General features: G+C 40.5%; 1 protein-coding gene across 1 annotated transcript in view; it reads left to right on the top strand.

The window, feature by feature from the left end:
• The first annotated feature begins 2,309 nt into the window (after positions 1-2,309).
• Positions 2,310-18,333, top strand: part of kdrl (kinase insert domain receptor like) — a 33,390-nt gene continuing 17,366 nt past the window's right edge. Inside the window, exons 1-11 of the mRNA XM_085906218.1 lie at positions 2,310-2,725; positions 7,678-7,768; positions 8,506-8,726; positions 9,516-9,643; positions 10,830-10,980; positions 11,061-11,197; positions 11,266-11,437; positions 11,733-11,853; positions 11,940-12,109; positions 14,436-14,592; positions 17,393-17,504. Of these exons, the coding sequence (XP_085762344.1) occupies positions 2,662-2,725; positions 7,678-7,768; positions 8,506-8,726; positions 9,516-9,643; positions 10,830-10,980; positions 11,061-11,197; positions 11,266-11,437; positions 11,733-11,853; positions 11,940-12,109; positions 14,436-14,592; positions 17,393-17,504 (1,524 nt within the window). The 5' untranslated portion in view covers positions 2,310-2,661. The remainder of the gene's footprint in view (positions 2,726-7,677; positions 7,769-8,505; positions 8,727-9,515; positions 9,644-10,829; positions 10,981-11,060; positions 11,198-11,265; positions 11,438-11,732; positions 11,854-11,939; positions 12,110-14,435; positions 14,593-17,392; positions 17,505-18,333) is intronic.

Below are 18,333 nucleotides of genomic sequence, written 5' to 3'. Positions count from 1 at the left end.
ATATATATATATATATATATATACATATATAACTATATATATATATATACATATATATATATATATATATATATATATATATATATATATATATATATATATATATATATATATATATATATATATATATATATATATATATATATATTGTAAATAAAGTTGAGATAATAGTTCTTGCATAGGTGTGCCTTAGGCTGCTCCCAAGAAAAAGTAACACTAAAATGATTCATTTTACTTTGGTGCTCATGAATAAAAAGTACGTGTTCCATTTTATGTGTGTATTTACTGCTATTTATGTTATACTGTAATATAATCGTAACAACAGCTATCAAAAAAATAGTCAGTTTAATCAGTTTACTCTGGCGTGTTTGGAGCACCGGAATAATTCAAAATAAAACACGTGAAAAATACTCCCATCTAGGTCAGCAACTTCCACCAATTGTTTCAGTCGGAGTCGGGAGTGTGAGGAGGACACACAAGGAGCGTCCGCAAAAATGTCTTCACAAATCAGAATTGTACACTGATACATGGCTCACATTCTCAATTGCTTTAAATGACAAGAGTCCTATGATCATTGTTTGTTGTCATGCCGTTGATTTTTCTTCTTCAATTGACTAGCTTACATTAAATCGATGTGTATTACTTATATTTGTTCACAAATTTCCTTGCCCCAAAAAAGTGTGAATGATTTTTGCCTAATATTTATAAAAAAATATCTTTTATTCTTCATCGAGCAGGTTGGACGACAGCTCAGGGCCGACGATTGTAAATATAAACCTTTTTAAGGTTCCTGTGTGGTCAACACCAACTTAAACCAAAGCATGGATTGTTTCCCTTACATAAAAAAAAATGGCTTGGATGTTAAAAATTGTTGTGTAATATGCGTGTACCCCGCTTTGTGTTCAACTGAGATTGTTACTGCAAGTCTTGAATTTTACGTTATATGTGATGTGAGCAATGTAACCAATGTAAACCAACCAGATGTTAATGTATTATTGCCTTCTTGTTTTTGTGACATAGAGATGCGGAGTCCTGATTTGGGCGGAAAGGTGAGGGCAGGATGTTCTTATTTACAGTGCCTGCATGCTACTGTGACCTTCCCAGGGAGAAAAGACAACTCTGTGCAGCACATGCACGCAGTGCTGGACAAAAGGAGATTATTTTCATTGATATAAAAAGCACTGTGTCCTGTTTCTTAGGTTAAAAATAAAACCACAATACCTTAGAACAGTGAGGCACATGATTGAGATTGAATTTCCTCTTAAGAAAAGATATTGTAAGTGGCGTTACCTTTAACCTCAGCAGCATGGGCTTGATTTGATCAGAGAACGCAGCACAAAGGTCACTAATAACAACAACAAGTCACAAAATGACGGGAAATTCTTGGGTCAAAGAGTTTGTTATTTTTATGTGGACATTATGGAAACATGTTCCCCTCGTAATTCTTTGTCGTCCACATGACATGCGTGGAGCACAACATAGACAAATGCGTAACAATAGAAAATAAATCAACACAAATTTTGCTTTGACTTGTAAGCAAATATTGGTGGCACAACCACTGTATGGTGGCTGTGAGGGTTCTTTGAAACAGTGGTTGGCTTCAATATACGTATTACCTATTGTTTACTGTTTCCAGTCAAACTAAACATACAGGAAAATAATTATAACACTTCAAGCAACTGATTTTTGACCACAAGCAGTGAAGCAACACATATAGACAGACAAAATAACAATAATCATGTATGGGTTTTTTTTTACCGTAAGTGAAAAGTGACAAAATACTACTACATTTGAGTACGCTATCAAAAAGTGTTATTTAAATCCAATCCAAAGTGTATCTGTGCCTGGATTATACAACACCCTGGCGGCCAAGGCGGGCAAACCAGGGGCTGCACAATGTCAACACCTTACAAAACTTTGTATAATAGCGTGCCATTTGTTTTGTAAAATCATCACAGCGATGAGAAGTGAAGGACGACAAACACAAAGTATACACAGTTTCCAGTCTTTGGGGAAATTTTCACTTATCATCTTCAAACATTACATAATTAGAAACTTTGAATTCTCTTTATATGCTCTTTAAAGTTTTCATTTAGTTAGTCACCATATTCCTAACAGTTACGGCTTAAACAGGATTCCCGTACATCTCCATCACCCCCAAGTGATCTTACTGCTGTGTGAAGCACAAAAGTAGAGGAATGTCCCCCCACCCACCCACAAAGTGACGTTGCGCCCCCTTCCACAACCCCCCCCCATAAATAGGTGCTTGACGCGCGGGCTGCTCAGTGTGCACACAGGCGCTGAGAGGTCGTCCCTGGTTGATCTTGGCTCCTTTTCTGCGCGCCGCACTCCATTAAAAAAGACACCTCTAATTCGAAGCCCAGCCCGTATTGAATTCATCTATCTGCTTGTCTCGTGAGGGAACACCTGCCGGAGGATACGGAACGAGAGGAGCGGGAGTCAGGGAGGAAAGCTCCCCCGCCGAAAGCGTCATGGCAGCGGGAAGAATCGCGGCTTCCTTACGCGCATCCACCTGAGGCTTGTCATATTTGCAAAGTCTCCGTTCAAGGAACTTTTGGCCCACATACGGACACTTAACTACTATTAGGAACTATTCCATTTTATTTTGGGGGATTTTTTTTTGGAGACTTTTTTAAGAGGATGATGGTGCTGTGTGCCTACATCAAGTTGGCAATCATCTTGAATTGGTCGTGCCTCACAAGTGGTAAGAAGTCATTCGTTATTCACCTGGAGTCTCATTTAATCATGTTATTTGACATCATTTTCAAAAACTGTGCAAACATCTATTCCCACATATACTTTATACTTATATAAAAAAAACAATATTCTACATACCTTTATAAAAAAAAAAGTGGTTATTTGGCTTCTGCGCATAGCAGAATCGTTTTTGGGTATTATTTATACGTTATCCAAAAATACTATTTCGCACCTACAAATCCTTTTTTTTTTTGCAAAATAATTCTTTCATGTCACCAAAACTTTATTCATCATTTGTGTAATGTCTTTACGGTTCTGATACAAGATTCTTATTTTTCTTTTGTCTTATCTTACAGCCATCGCAAAACATTTCATATTTCGATATGTTTGATCCTCAGATTTACTTTTACAGATACATAATTTCACTTCTTTTCCAATCCACTAGAGGTAGCCCTGTTCCATTGTAATGTATGCTGATTAATTCAATGCATTGTGACACTGTGTCATCTTTTCGGCTATTTGAGCGAATGCAATATTGATTGACTGTGGCCCCATTTGTTATTGGAAACATTTCAAATCATCACATTCCACACAAAGTGAACATGTTTTTTCACTATTGTCATCAAGAGGATTCAAACTCTCCACGGGCCCCACTTCTTGTCATTGTCTCTTGGGACCACTGATTATACAGAATGTAAAAAAGGTGGATGTTCTTCCACCATTCAGGCCAATGAGATACACACACGGCGTTTCCAAATAAACAGCACATCCAGACAAAGGAAACGGTGTTCCTGCTCACAGCTTACACCACACACTGTTACATTTCCTTCACTGTCCACACAAAGGCGTGGGAAAGACACAAGGAGGAAGCGGACGTTGGAGCTCAAGGCAGGCAGACGGCAGGGAAGGTCACGGATGTGTGACATGCTACCTGAGCAAAGAATTCATCCTAGATGTACTTGTGCTGCTCACAAGCCGTGACTGACAATAGCAGAGAGGGAAGGCGATCATTGTTGTAGCACAGGAGGAGTCGCTGACTGTTAGAGCAATTAGAGAAGAAGCGGCTGTCTTAGACTGATTTAGTGCACTGCACTGTCAGTGATGCTGATGTGTCCTGATAATTTGCTTCCAGAAGACCAGGGGTGTCCCAAGTTGGCTTGGGGTACTATTGGGGCCTGCTCAGCATTCTTGTAATGAATGAAAATGAAATAATTCATAATTACTGAGATTGTCTGGCAACCAGTTCGAGGTGTCCGCTGGGATAGGCTCCAGCACACCTCATGAGGAGGAGAAGCCGCTCACAAAACGGATGGTTAATAATTAATGAGTAATAATAATAGTAAAATAATATTACTACTACTAATAATAATAATAATTAATGAAAAAAGAATCCACACATAATATACACACATACACACGCACACATAAATTTATGATCCAGCTTTACGGTTTGTAACTGAATCCCCCTCAAATCAAATATTTGCTATAACAATGTGAGAAGCTGGCTTCTATGCTGTGTCTGGCTTGTTTTTTATTTGTTCGCCGGACACTTGAGATTGTGGAGTGGAAAATCCAAGTCCAATAGAAGCTCATTGCTCACAAATAGGGAAAAGAAAGAAATAAAACATCTCCCGGACTTGAATGTGTGCCAAGAGGTGCGAGACAAAGTCAATTCACAAGTTTTGATTTTTACCTTTAGAAATTCCACCGTGTTTCTTTTCTTAAGGGATCATTGAGGCGTCTGCTCTAAGATGACCCTGCAATAAATTCTCCATAAATCCTGCATGAGATTTCAATTTCAAGGAGCTTCTATGTGCCGGTGCATCGTGATTATGTACGTAGGATGCAAGCAGAATCCTCTAAGTTTGGCTTTTAAGAGCTTTATCCAACTTATTTTGGACACCCTTCACAACCCCCAGATGTTTTTTTTTTGTTTGCCTCCAAATCTCTGAAGACTAGTTTCAAGCTAATAAAACAGCTCTCTCTAACTGTTGTTTTAACCTTGCCACTGGCAAAGTGAGAATATTTTGAATGGAGAAGAAAAAAAATCCAACACAGATTGAGCAGTTTGGCTGCTGATCTGAAGTAGTGTCCAGGGTTCAAACTTGAGTATTGACCTCTTATTTTCTGACTCCTTGTCTTGAGAATCTTAGCCTGAATATAACTTGGCATGAGATTTCTTTGGCCAGAAACCGCTGCTCCACCACGTCGTAAAAGCTCCCTGCTTTGTCAGGCTGTATGATCTTTCTTTTTATAAACTCTTGTTTTTTCTTTTGTTTTCTCTTTTTTTCTTTTAACAGCCGACACAAAACACCAAACGCAGACTAGTCTGAGGCTTTGGCTAAAATGGCGTCGAGCATGAGTTGTCCCAATCTGTCTTGTCCTCGATGGATAGATATAGAAGCATTTTGTTAAACATTCAATGTGTTAACAAAACTCTTCTTTGTTGGTATGTCAAATTTAAAAGAAAGTTATTTTTCACACGTAACCGGGCCTTTAAGCATTGGACAGGCTGAGACAGGATGCTTGTTGCCTATTGCTACTGTTTCTCTCCAAACATCAGGATCACTTTTTTTTTCTAACTCTAATGACTTTTCCCTCTTTTGTTAATAATGTCCCCCCCCCCACCCCCATTTCTGTGTCTGCTCTTTGAAATGAGTGGCATGCCGAAACAAAAACGTCATCAGGCCGCATTGTTCCATTCACCTTGATGGTGCCACTGGAGACGACATGTAAAGGAGTGACGGGAAGTCCTGACATTATTCTCTATTCTTCGTGTTTCCCTTAACAGTGATAGTCATCTCATGGTGAGCTGTAATTGCTTTTATTGGAGATAACTTAGCTTACAACTCCCATGATACACTCACTTTGCTTCTTTGGAAAAAGATCCATAAAAAAGTAACAACAAAAAAAAAAGATGTCAAATAAAGTAAAGAGCTGAATAAAACCACAAAACTAACTAGTTTCAAGGTTTTAAGTATAGTTAGGGTTTCAAATTTGGGTTATTGGGTTATATGTTGTTTCAAGGCTGGGTTATGTTTTGAACTAGGCACTAAATGTTATACACATATATATATAAAACACACATGCGAATCAAATTAATCAGTGCTGTTTAGGCAAATCGTAAACCTTCTCACAGCATTCAAGGACCAGTCCAGGATGTGGTATACCTTCTATCTTCTTGGATGATCAAAATGAACAAAGACACAGTGTCTTTGTTGATGTGAAGTTCTTTCCAGACTGTTTGTGGCTCTCAACCATAGCGACAGCTTAACTCCCGGCGATCGATCGCTTTTTCTTTAGGGTGGGCATCAAATCCCTGGTTTGTAATAATTATCTGGAGTCCAAAGGAACCTTTTTCAAACTATTGCAGCTCACATGGACATACATACAAAACATGACCAATGGCAAATAGACACAATGTTAGCGGGGCTAGCCTTTCTAGGAGAAGTCAACCTCGATTTTCTTTGTAATAATATGTTCGGTGCACTCCAACTAGGTGAAACACCGTGGTTTGAATATTGTTTCATTGTGGAATATGAATTAAACAGGCAAAATGTTTTAATCCATTTCAGGGGGCGACCATTTTGCCAGGTCTCTGGTCACAACTCACTAGCTCCCCCTCGCCATTGATAAAATCTTTTTTTTTATCTTTGTCCCTTTTATCAATCATGACATTTCAAGACTCCATCTGCAGTATTGACAGAAAGTGAAGCAAAGGTCATCCATCTCTCTTAGGTTGCCCTTTTGCGTGTTTGTTGCATGCCTGTCCTCTTCCCTAATGGCTCCTAATGCGAACCAGCTTCGGGACTCTTTGAACCAACACGATAAGCGCAATTTCTGACATTTTTTTGCTGGCCGTATGCCGGAGGAACGCAGCTGTTGCAGGGGGGCAGGGGGTGTCTGTGCCCTCGTGGAGGTCAGCGTTGGCTGGCGCAGGTTGCGATGCGAGTGTTGCGAGTCAACCACAGGCTGTTTTTTTTTTCCTTCTTGGGTTTAGCGACATCCCAAGGGGCCCCCACTGATTCATCCATCTGCAGCCAGTTACTCCGATGGATCGTTGGGCAATTGGCTCGTTTTATGAAATGAGCGAGTGCAATTCAAGGTCAAGTTACTTTTTTAGTTTGGTTACGTATGCAAGCAGATGTCTCATTCTTTACATGTGTTGCATTCTACTTGGAACAAAACCCAGATGTGTTCTTTTTTCTATTTGCTCCCAGGACCCAATTATTGTTTGACTTGCTCTTACAAACTTGTCATTTCCTGCTATTGTTGAATATGCAAATGTGAGGCAACACAAGAAGCAGTTGACAGCAGATTTTTTATGAACTAATGAAAAGTATATTCTCTCATTGTTTGTGAAGGTCAGAGAACCTTGATTTGTATCTTCCATTCCGCAAATGAAAGCACGCGTTCTTAGCTGTCTTTTCCTTTGCGTACCCTCGGACAATGAAACAATGACTACTTTGAAGGGAAACCACTCCTGTGTTGTACGACGATGTTTGGCACAATCAGCTGTTTTTTTTTTTTTTGTTGTTGCCTTTTTTTTTTTTTTGCACGACAGCTGTTCCGAATAACAGCCCAACTCAAGGCAAATGTGTGTCTACTGTTGTAGCTGCAGGTGCATGAGAGTCTATCAGCTTACTCACAGGTCAAAGCGTGTCAGTTCTATTATGTAACTATTTTTATTCACAATTCAAGATTACGACTAACGGTGCTCGTATGTTGATAGTTTACTCAACAAAGACGGCTCAAATATGACGAAACAGGTGTAAATACATATTCTGCTACTTTCCACTGTTTCAGCCTCTCTGAAACAGGACCGAGCTGATTGCAAGAAATTAATAAAAGTTTCTTAGCGGTGAAGTTAGCCTACCACGACAGAATGGACAACAATTTCAAAACATTTTATATGATTTAAAAATCGAAGATGATGGTATCCATGCATGTGTTCTCCAGGTTATTCGGCGGAAGAGCACTGGCCGAATATTTGGCCTTCCGAGAATCCCATCGTTCTTCACCGGGGCAACCCTCTTCATCTCACATGCAGGTAGGTGCCAAGCGATCCCAATCACACTGAAAAGCCAGGAAAATAGGCATAACCACTCCCGCTCAGTCACCAGACCACGTTGAAGTTGCCTTTTTTAGACTCGTTTTAGGACAAAAAGGCTCCCGGGGAATTGGTTGACATAAGGCCGTAGGGCAAATAGCTTGAATGACACTGGAACATTTGACGTTGGGCCAACATTTATCAGTCTTTCGGGCTGCTGGGACTGCTCGTATCTCTCAGCCTTCATCATTAGCAGGCCTGTAAGGAATGTCCGAGAGCATGTACAGTATCTCTGTAATGCAACGCTTCCCTGTAAGGTCTTGTGCTTGGACAGCTGTCCTATATTTTCTACTCTTCTGTCACTGGATGAGAGCGGCGAGAGGTTGTTTGACCCAAAATTCTACAGGCAAAGTATGCGAGACATGTTTGATGTTCCTCTGGGATGCCTTTAATGAGAATGTTAAAAGTGAGCGCTTGTGTGGAAGGAATGTGTGAGCTGGAGCACGTCGTTCAAAAGAAACGCGTTCCCATGTGAAAGTTCACCTTATCAGATGACTCGAAAGAAAGCTGTCCCCCGAGGAGAGATGCTGACTCTGCCATCCAGAACTAAAAACGTTTATTGCCAGCTGTGGCATTGAAATGTTCGTTTCAAAAGGATGGGTAGATTTTCTCAGGTGTATGTTCCAAAGCACATCCGAGTCATTTTGAAAGCTCCAATTGCTTCCGTCCACTCCCAGGGGGCACGGCCATCTGCAATGGACACTTCCAAAGCCGGTGGACTCCAGACGGCTCATTTCCTGGGAGAACATGAAAGTGCAGCGGTGTGATTCCAGACATGCGTCGCACTGCAGCAAACTGACAATCACACACTTGAACGCCACTCACACTGGGGAGTACAGTTGCCGTTACTCCAGAGAAGGCTCGGACCACGTCGCGTCCACATATGTCTACGTCACAGGTGAGATGGTAATTATCGGCATATGTGATTGACAGCTTTTTTTTTTTCAAACACTAGCAAGTCAAATACACAGAGGTAATTCTCCACCATGAGAAAGTCAAGTCCAAACTGTAACATAGATAAGAATCGTTTCTTGAATTGTTTTCTTTGTTGGAAGGTTTGCCCGTTTGTTTTTGTCAAAGTCATGTAAGAGCTGCGTTGAAAGAGGAGTGTGAGGTTCTCACAGGGCGACTGGGATCTGCTGACGCCAGTCGAGAGCACCGCGTTGTTGAATTGTGCTTCGTGACAGACAAAGTGTAAAATGGTCACTGTGTATTTCTCAACCTTATGGTGAAGATATCTTGTGATATCAAAATGAATCGATTAATTGACAAGTCATGAATTATCAAAATAAATGACATTATATTTTTTAACCTTAGAATGGTGCAAATGCTTTAACGTCACTCATCAATTATTCATTCATTTTGTAATCAATTCATGAAAACGTTATTTTTGGTGTTTAATCAAAACAAGACATTTGCAAACATCTGCGCTTACGAATAACAACTTAAGTGAGTTCGTTTCAAAATGTTTGGTGACTACTGAACTGGGGGAAAATGACCAAATGGTGATTTTGATTGAATTTTATTTTATTTATTTTTTTCATGTACGTTTGACTAGGTGAGAAGGAATGCGGCCTTTTCGCAGTGCTTCAGTTGTTCATACACTGTTGAAAAAGATATTTTTGAAAAAGAAGCATTTTTTCCCCCCACCTTTCTTTCAAATCGGTTGCTCCGGTTTCTCCCTTAGATCCAGAGCAGCCATTTGTGGAGCCCCATGATCAGACACCTCTCGTGCTGTTCATCCCCAGCCATGAGCCCAGCTTTGTAATTCCTTGCCGCACGTCGTCCCCCGCAACTGTTGTGACACTAAGTCAGGTAAGGCCACACACAGACAAACTTATTGAAACTCACTTTTTTAAAGTATTCCTCAGCAATATAATGTAAACACAACATATTGAGGGTTAGAAACTCGTAGAGATTCCAATTAGAAGCAACTTTTACTCCCACAGTAGTTTCTTCTTTTTTCTTTGCGGTTCCCACAATGACAATCTTAAAGAAATACACAACAAGCGACAGGGGAAACTAATGGAGTCAGTCGGTCTGCTTCCTGTACAATCAGGAAGGTGCTCCAAGAGTGATTTTGCCCAGAATAGACTCTCCGGCTAAATTTGGGTCTTTCGGGAAATGCAGGAACAAAACCTGTATGCCTCGTGTCCAGTCACAGGAAACAACAAGGTAACCTGCCCTGAAGATGGTTAAGTTTTGATCCCATATTTCTTGGACGCCAAAGGAAGTGAAGGCCTCACGTGAACTTCTGAACTTGTTGGCGCTCAGTACCATTCCGTTACTTCATCTGTAAAATTCCTGGCGTTGCTATTTGTGGCATTGATTTACGATTGCGTGACTTTGTGCCCACTTGTGGACAAACAAGCTGTCTGAGATGAACCAGATAGTAATGATGTGACCTTCCTGCCATTGCTAAATCAATGGTCCTCCTCCTTCCTGCTCCCTTTCCTTCCTTCCTCCCTTGCTTCCTTCCCTTTTCCTCACCTCTTCTTTTGGCATCTGAACAAGTAACAGCAAGCATGTACATCCTTTTCCAAGTCCACCACGTGCTTTTGTGTTGCAGAAGTCCTCATCTGCTAAATATAATACAGTGGGGTGAAATCAATGAGTAACAATAAGTGAAAATGCATGGTACAGAAGCTAAATGTTTAAACACCATGAAACTTATTAAATTTATTTTTTTTAAAAATTAAAATAATTATTTAAATTATGAAATGGCCACAGTCATTTCAACAAAAAAAGACGTAGACCAAAACGTACACCCTAACAATTTTGTCTTACATCAATTAGCTTTATGCTAACTTTTAATGTGAAACGTCACAGATGAGCAAATGAGAATTAGCATCGTCATTAAGGTCACTCTAAACTTTCCCACAACCGAGGAGCAAAAATGCAAACAGATCGAAAAAGAAAGATTATTTTTTCTTTTATCATATTTTGTTTTGTATGCAAATTGAATGCTAAAATGATGAGTAACATGTTACTTGATTCACAGCTTTCAAGTTCAGAGAAGATTGTCAATGAATGGGACCCAAAAGTGGGCTTCAGAATTCCCTACACCTCGGAAATGGTGTACGATATTTTAATCTGCACCACTGCCGTCAATGGTCATCACTTCAGCTCCATGTACATGCCCAAGAGACTATGTGAGTGTGTTAAATAAACGACGACCAACAGACCGTAAGATGCGTCTCAGTTTCACATGGTCACCCTTCCACATTTACAGCATTGTTTCTTGAGAATGTCACCATTACCCCGGAGCGGGTCAGGATGTTAGTTGGCGACACGCTCTTCCTCAACTGCACCGGCGTGACCACCTATGGTGAAAGAATCAGCTTTACGTGGGATTTTCCAAGAAAGAAAGTAAGACACAGTCAAACTGCAGCTCAGATGGTATTAAAAGCGCTCATGCGATATTTTTCCATCTACAGGACAACCGCCATATAACCACCAAAACCAAAGACAGCACCACTCTTACTTTCACCATGAGCAAGGCATTAGTGCTGCCCAACATCACAATGGAGGACAAGGGCTTGTATCGTTGCAAAGCTGAGGTCGCACCCACCAAGCATGCCAATGCCACGGCTAAAGTCATCGTCTACGGTGAGCATGTGCTGATTCAGTGTTTGATTTGTACCTGCGCAGAGTCAAGTCAAAGTCAAAGTCAAATTTCTTCACGTCAAGACACACAAAGAGATCGAAATTTCGTTTCCTACTATCCCATAGTGACAAGACATATTACTTACATATATATATATATATATATATATATATATAATATATATATAAGAGGAGCAAAAATGGAGCAAGTAAACCTTTTTGCATACAGCAGACAGTCAGAATATAGGGCAAAAGTAGAGTACCTTGTTTATATCTAGCCGTTTATGTTTTGTTTCAGAGCACCCCTTCCTCAACGTCTCATACAAGCACCAGAGTACAATGGTTGTCAAGGAGGGCATGAAGAGGCTGGTGTTCGAGCCCAAGGTCAACGCTCTGCCACCACCAGATATGCTAACATGGCAAGTTGTGGTCCCAACATGTAAAAGTAGGCCGCAACCTTGTTTGCTTTTCCTAGAATTGACTCATTTGTTTGTTTGACTACCAGGCATAAAGACGGCGTGCCCATCCTGAAAAATTCCACCTGCTACAAGATTTCCGGTTACAACTTGATCATCTCTGACGTACAGCAGAAACACGAAGGGGTCTTCACCATAAGCCTCGGCAACCGAGCTCATCGCCTGTACCGGAACCTGACCTACACGTTGCAAGTCGAGGGTGAGCTGTGGGTGGGGATGTGCACTGCACCGTCAGAGAAAATATTGTTCTTTATATTTACTGTGGCTTATTTCAGTAGTGTCCATAAGGTGAAGATTAGCATGTTGTCGTTTGAGCAAAGTTCGCCACAACACTTTAGCTTGGCCATCATGTTAAGCATATGTCTACATAAGCGCTAAAACAACTATGTCAAACTCAAGGCCCGGGGGCCAGATCCGGCCCACCATACCATTTTCAGTGGCCTGCAAAACAAACTTTCACGATCCAGCACCAAAATTCCAAATTGGCACTTGTAATAAATAATAATGTTGAGATTGGTTTTGTTGCACTTTTTACGATAATTTGAACAATCATCGAACAAAACTGATTTCAAAATTAGTAAACAATTTGTTGTGTATATACAATAGAACTACAATGAGACACTGCAAGATTTATTTGATGTAACCGCCATAATGGCCCTCTGAGGGAAGCTGTATTTATAGATTTAACACCACTGCTCTAAAAGAACTTGACTTCACTGGATTCGAAGAAATGAATTCAACACGTGCTCGATGTGCTGCTTCGGGTAGGATAGCGAGCTTTTGAATGCCAATATTTCTGTCACTTGATTCATAAGAGTCACTGCATCTTATGTATATCCTAGTTTCCTGGAACAGGTGCGTAATGTCACGATATTCTCGTAACCACATTTACCATTTGACTTTTTTTTTTTGCGCCGTCATTTGTTATTGGGGATGGCAGGTTGATTGGATGACAGGTAGCAGCTTTAGTATGAGAGGAATTTGTGCTCTTGTTGATTCCAGAGCGAGATCGACGTCGATGCCGTGGCAGCTGTTGTTGGTTAGTGGGCCTCTTTTGAAGGGGCTTGGCGCAGTGTGTAAATGGGGCCTGGCTTCTTTCTACACTCTCAAGCGCTCCAGACCCCCCTGAGTTCACAGCCTTTGTTTGCATCCTCACCATGTGTACACTGTACAGAACTGGGTCGCTTTTATAATCACAAATCTAGTCAACATTGCCTGTATGGGGCTAATAGAAAGCAAGACTGGAACATTTTGGGGATTACAGTCAACCCCTATTATTCGCAGGGGACACGAACGTTTTGTACAGTTCTCCAAATCAGCAGTGCTGGATTTTGAGTGTTTATTTGTCATATTAAACACATGCAGTATCATCAAACATTTAGCAGGCATACTTACAGTCACTTTTTCATAATACTGTATTTTGGAGAATTATGCTTTAAACATTTTTTTTTAAAAAAGCAACCGGTCAACCAAACTTTCCAAACAATTGACTATCATACTAAGTCCACTATTTCAAAGCTAACAAATATGGATCGCAATAGACAGGTTAATGGCAATGAGCATAGATATTACATTATTTATATCTTAATTATATACACATCAAAATAAGTCTGTTTTTATGTCACACGTCAATGTACATGTACTGTATTGTTACGCGTCACCTTTTAAAATTGGTAAAATATAGTCCTGAACAGGGTCACGGCAATGATTTATAACGGGAGGATGTAAAATTATTTCCTAGCATCCAACAGAAATGAAAGAGATAAAAATGTGAAGGAAATTTTAATAGTGTCCCACGTTTCATCACTAAAACTAATTGGAGTAACATCAAATTGGGAGGATTTCTGGATTGAATTAAGAAACAATGTTGTTCATTAGATGATGAGCACCGACAAAATGCTGCATAGTTTGAGATGGCAAAAGTCTTCACGTTCAGTACAGTGAACATGTTGACGCCAGTGATGCTGCTGGGCAGACCACAGCAAGGGAGCTTGATGTTGTCTGTTCCAGCTGCGAGAACTACGTCTGAGGTGACGCGAGGAGGGTCTTTGTGTGCTGCTGATTAAAGAGCTCACGTCGGCTCACTCGGCCGTGCGTCAGCGGGGTCACGCTCTGACCCTGCAGCCCCCCCATCATCTTGCCATTCTTATCCTCCGCACAATGTCTCCGAGACAAATGGCGTCAGTGGCACTTTCTTCACGGTTATCCATCATGACTGCCGTTGCTCATTATTAAGACATTATAAGATTCCACAGTGGGTCGGGGAGGATTCACCTAACAGGGGATGTCCGCAATACTGTCCCGCTGACACTGCATTAGCATGGGAAGTGCAACCTGGATTGGTCGCCAGCCAATCGCAGGGCACATACATATAGACAAACAACCATTCACATTTGTTTCATGAGCTCATATGTATACAAACGACATAAAACAAGTTAACAAACAATGCAGAGTCAAATTCACATTGAAATTTTAATTTATGAAAATGAGCTTTTTCTAAATGGTTGTTTGTTTTATTTCTTCAGCGAAGCCAAGTATTTCCGAGTCAGAGTTTGCCCCTGTGGATATTCAGCCCTATATGGTTAACAAGCGCCACCAGCTAACTTGCACTGCCTCTGGGAGACCGGTTCCAAACATCACCTGGCTCTGGCAACCCTGTCACACAGACAAGGCCCTCAAACAGTAAGTGGTCATCACTCTTGCCGCTTTATCCCGCTGGAATTTTCTGCAACCAAATCATTCACGGGATCTGTCAACAAAACTGCCTTATGTTCTTTTTGTACAAGTGGAAGGCAATCCACTCCAATCAACTCGGCGACAATTGCCATCAGTTTCCCCTAACATAGAGTAAACCTTCTCTGCAATCGCCAATCGTTTACATTTTCAAGTGAATGAAATGTATACCACATTCCTAGACAAGCACAATGTCCCACACTGATGAGCTGTTTTTGCCACAAGCTACCCACGAGCTCCTTCGGGGATAACTGGTGCCCACACATCGATGAGCCTTGCTCTAAACTGTCCAAAGCGGTTCTGTCTCAACATGTGCCCTGTGATTGACTAGCGACCAATCCTGGGATATTCAGCATAAAAAAATGGATAGATAGACTTGTTGTTGGGGAGGCGTGACCATTTTGTGCAGATGATGGATGGATGAATAGATGCCTGTCTCCACACATTGGAGTAAAGAAAAAACCTGAGTTCAAGCCTCACATAGCTTTTCTAGTTTATGTGGAGTCTCACAGTTGCATTCGCGCTACCCCGGAGTCCCAGTTTAAAAAAAAATAAAAAATCACAACACATCTCCACTGACTCAATTGCCTCGGAACACAGCACATTAATCAAAGAAAAGTAGCCCTGGAGAGGTGCCCTCCCCATTTGAGGTCAGCGCCTTTGGATTCCAAAGAGGAAACAGTGGGGAGATATATTACCGCCGATTCCCCAGTAATTCTTTGTGGACGATGAGTGACTGTTACTGAATACCAGCCTGCTAGTGAACCCACAAACAAGATGAACATTCCCCGAGATCCTGGCCGCTCCGTGACAGCAGGAGACCCGCGAGCCGTAAGATCAGCAAAACAATGGGCCATTAGCCTCGGGTTATCAGGACTCGGCACCATTAACAAAAACAACAGCGGGTGAAGAGGGGGCGCCGCACTTACTCCCGGAAATAAGTGTATTTTTTGTGGGGGTATCGTTTTAAGCTAAAGGTTGAAACACTTTTAAGTTAAGATCATACTGGTTTTTAGACAGTTTTTTTTTTTAATAATTGGATCCCTCATTCCACTCTTAGTTTTAGTATTAGCTTTGTTTTTTTCGGAAAATTAGGTATTTATAAAGTGCGGGATTAAAAAAAATCTCACAATATGTACCTTGACTTTTAGTTTGTTCTACATCCAAGTTTATAACTCAATGCACTCACATATTAATAACATTATAAAATAAATGTTCACTCAAAATTAAAATTATAAAATACATTTTCACTTTCACTCAAAATTATAAAATACATTTTCACTTTAATTCTTCCAAAACTTTTATTGACAACTTTAAGATTGACAGTTAGGACTGTCGCTCAAATATAAATACATAATTATAAAAATATAATAAATAGGAAACATGAAGGAGAATGTAAAGAAATAAACTGGTGTAATAAAGGCTAAATTCACACACAAACAGTATAGTACCGTATTTGTGTTTACGTGTCTTCAAGAGGTGTGGCCTAGTGTGTAACCTCATGACCTGTGATTCACCCATCTTCACTCAAACACACAAATACAAAAAGAAAACATGCACAAGTAGTATGGAAAACAGAGTCACACACAAAACTAACCTCATGGTAAACAGCCAAACAGTTCAACTGGCTCCAAGCTCTGGTTGTCACTCACTAGGCCACTCCCTTTTGTTTTTAGTTTTGTTTGGGGTAATAAAAAATGTTTTTCAACTTTATTGTTGAGGGTTATGCAAACTTAAAATAATGCAGGCACTGATTGGAGAAGCGACTCTCACGTAGTGGGTGGTAAATTGTGCAAAATGTTTGTTTTATCAGGATTTGACCCCGCAAGCGCTTGACACTGTAAATTCATTCAAGATCATATCTCATTTTTGGATAAAAGGAGGAAAGCTGAGGAAGCAGAGGGCGGTGCAAGGCTGATACGAGAGAGGGTGTCCAAATTAATAAATTTCCCGATATTCAGAATGGTGTTCACAAATCCAAATGTGAAATGGAGGGGTGATCCGCTGCCACAAGTACAACAAGCTTGCTTATTTTTCCTTTGTTATTGGCAGTGATCTCTTAATTTTATTCAGACCTCTATGGCCCACCAGCCAAATGGTATCCCTAACCCCTGGCGTGCGAGGTTCGGGGTTGCCTTTATGGGTAGCCAGGTGGAGAAGTTATCAGCAATCCCCTGTTGATTGCCAAGGTCTATGCATCGGCCTTATCTCCTTGGAGCAGATCACGTTGGCGTTTCCTGTTGGAGGTGACGCACAGCCAGGCCCTTCCTGTCGCTCCGGCCGTTTCCTCCTCAACCTCTCGTCTCATCAGCTTGATTGTTTGCCACTGCAGGCGGCGAAGGCTTTTGCATGGCGGGTGGTAGTCGACGGATCGCTAGGCCGGCGAATCAAAGCTATTTTGCCGGTAGAAAAGCTGCATGAGCATTCCTTCGGTTTCTTTGATAATGAACCTACTAGTGGGTCAGTAGTACATGGAGCTTAAGATGGATATCAAGGAAATGATGCTCAATAGGACAAGACTGCACTCTCTCTGCGTAGTCTCCGTGTGGTGACAGCTGTGAGGCTATTAGAATGAAATACAATCTCAAAACCGCTCGAGTAGAATTCATTCCATCTGGGCAAGCGTTTAATACAAATACATGTTATATCGTTTAAGGTTTAACACATGTACATTTGTTTTTCTTCATACTTGCAATGTGACATGATAGCCGCTTTTACGGCCATTGCTGCCTCTTTCTCTCTCTCGCAGATGCGTCGTCTATTCTGAGCCAACGGTGGTCAACGTTATGGAAAAGGGAAACGCCAGCAACTGGATTGAAAGTCTGACTACCAAACCTGAATTGGTTCAAGGAAAAAACAAGGTATGCCTTTGTCACATGTTTGTTGTTCCATTTGAAAAATTGGTGACTGCAGGATTTTTATGAGGACTGCGACTGGCCAATATCAAGACGATATTCAATGGCAAGGACAGATTTGAGTGGAATTTTTCCACGAGGAGTAGATTAAAGTCATATTCCTCATCTGAAATGAATAAATCTTACCCAATTCGCGTCCAATGAATGTGACACGTAACTCTTACAAGAGCAACTCTGACCAAAACACATGGAAAGGCGCATTCATGGCAGACCCTTATAAAAAAAAAAAAAAAAAAGAAATACCTCTTCATTTATGCACTTGGAATTATTTTTTATTAGTTTTGGAAGGAGTGACCAGAAGATATGTGATACAAGTTCATCTGAAAAATCTTAAATTGTTTTTAAACGACTGAATTGTTATACAAGCACAAATGGGATTTTCCAAATAGGAATGTGCTTTGGAGATCTGGAAAAAAAATTGCAAATAGACGTGAATAAAAAAAATAATGGAGGTTAAACTGAATCTATGACATTTACATGTAATTTTTTCAAAATACTCTTTTTTTTCCAATTCTAAATATAGCCAAATAGCATTTATGCTAATAGCAAATTAAGGCCACATAGCAAAGAAAATACTTAAGTGATATACTGTCCTATATAAACAAAATACCTCGTTGGGTCAAAGATTATTTCCATAATAAGCACGAACGTTAATACTCATTTGTATGTGTGCATACAGTTCACGTATTTATAGAAATGTGGGAAAAATTGAAACAAGATAGTGAGTGAAACAAAAGACTGTAATCCCCTCAGGCTGTAATGTCATTTAAAAAAA

The sequence above is a fragment of the Syngnathus leptorhynchus genome, chromosome 2, assembly GCF_054491065.1.
Source record: "Syngnathus leptorhynchus isolate UIUO chromosome 2, UIUO_Slep, whole genome shotgun sequence".
In the NCBI taxonomy this organism is placed as follows: Eukaryota; Metazoa; Chordata; class Actinopteri; order Syngnathiformes; family Syngnathidae; genus Syngnathus; species Syngnathus leptorhynchus.
The sequence above is the reverse complement of the archived record's forward strand: the minus strand, read 5'-3'. Positions and strand labels throughout refer to the sequence as shown.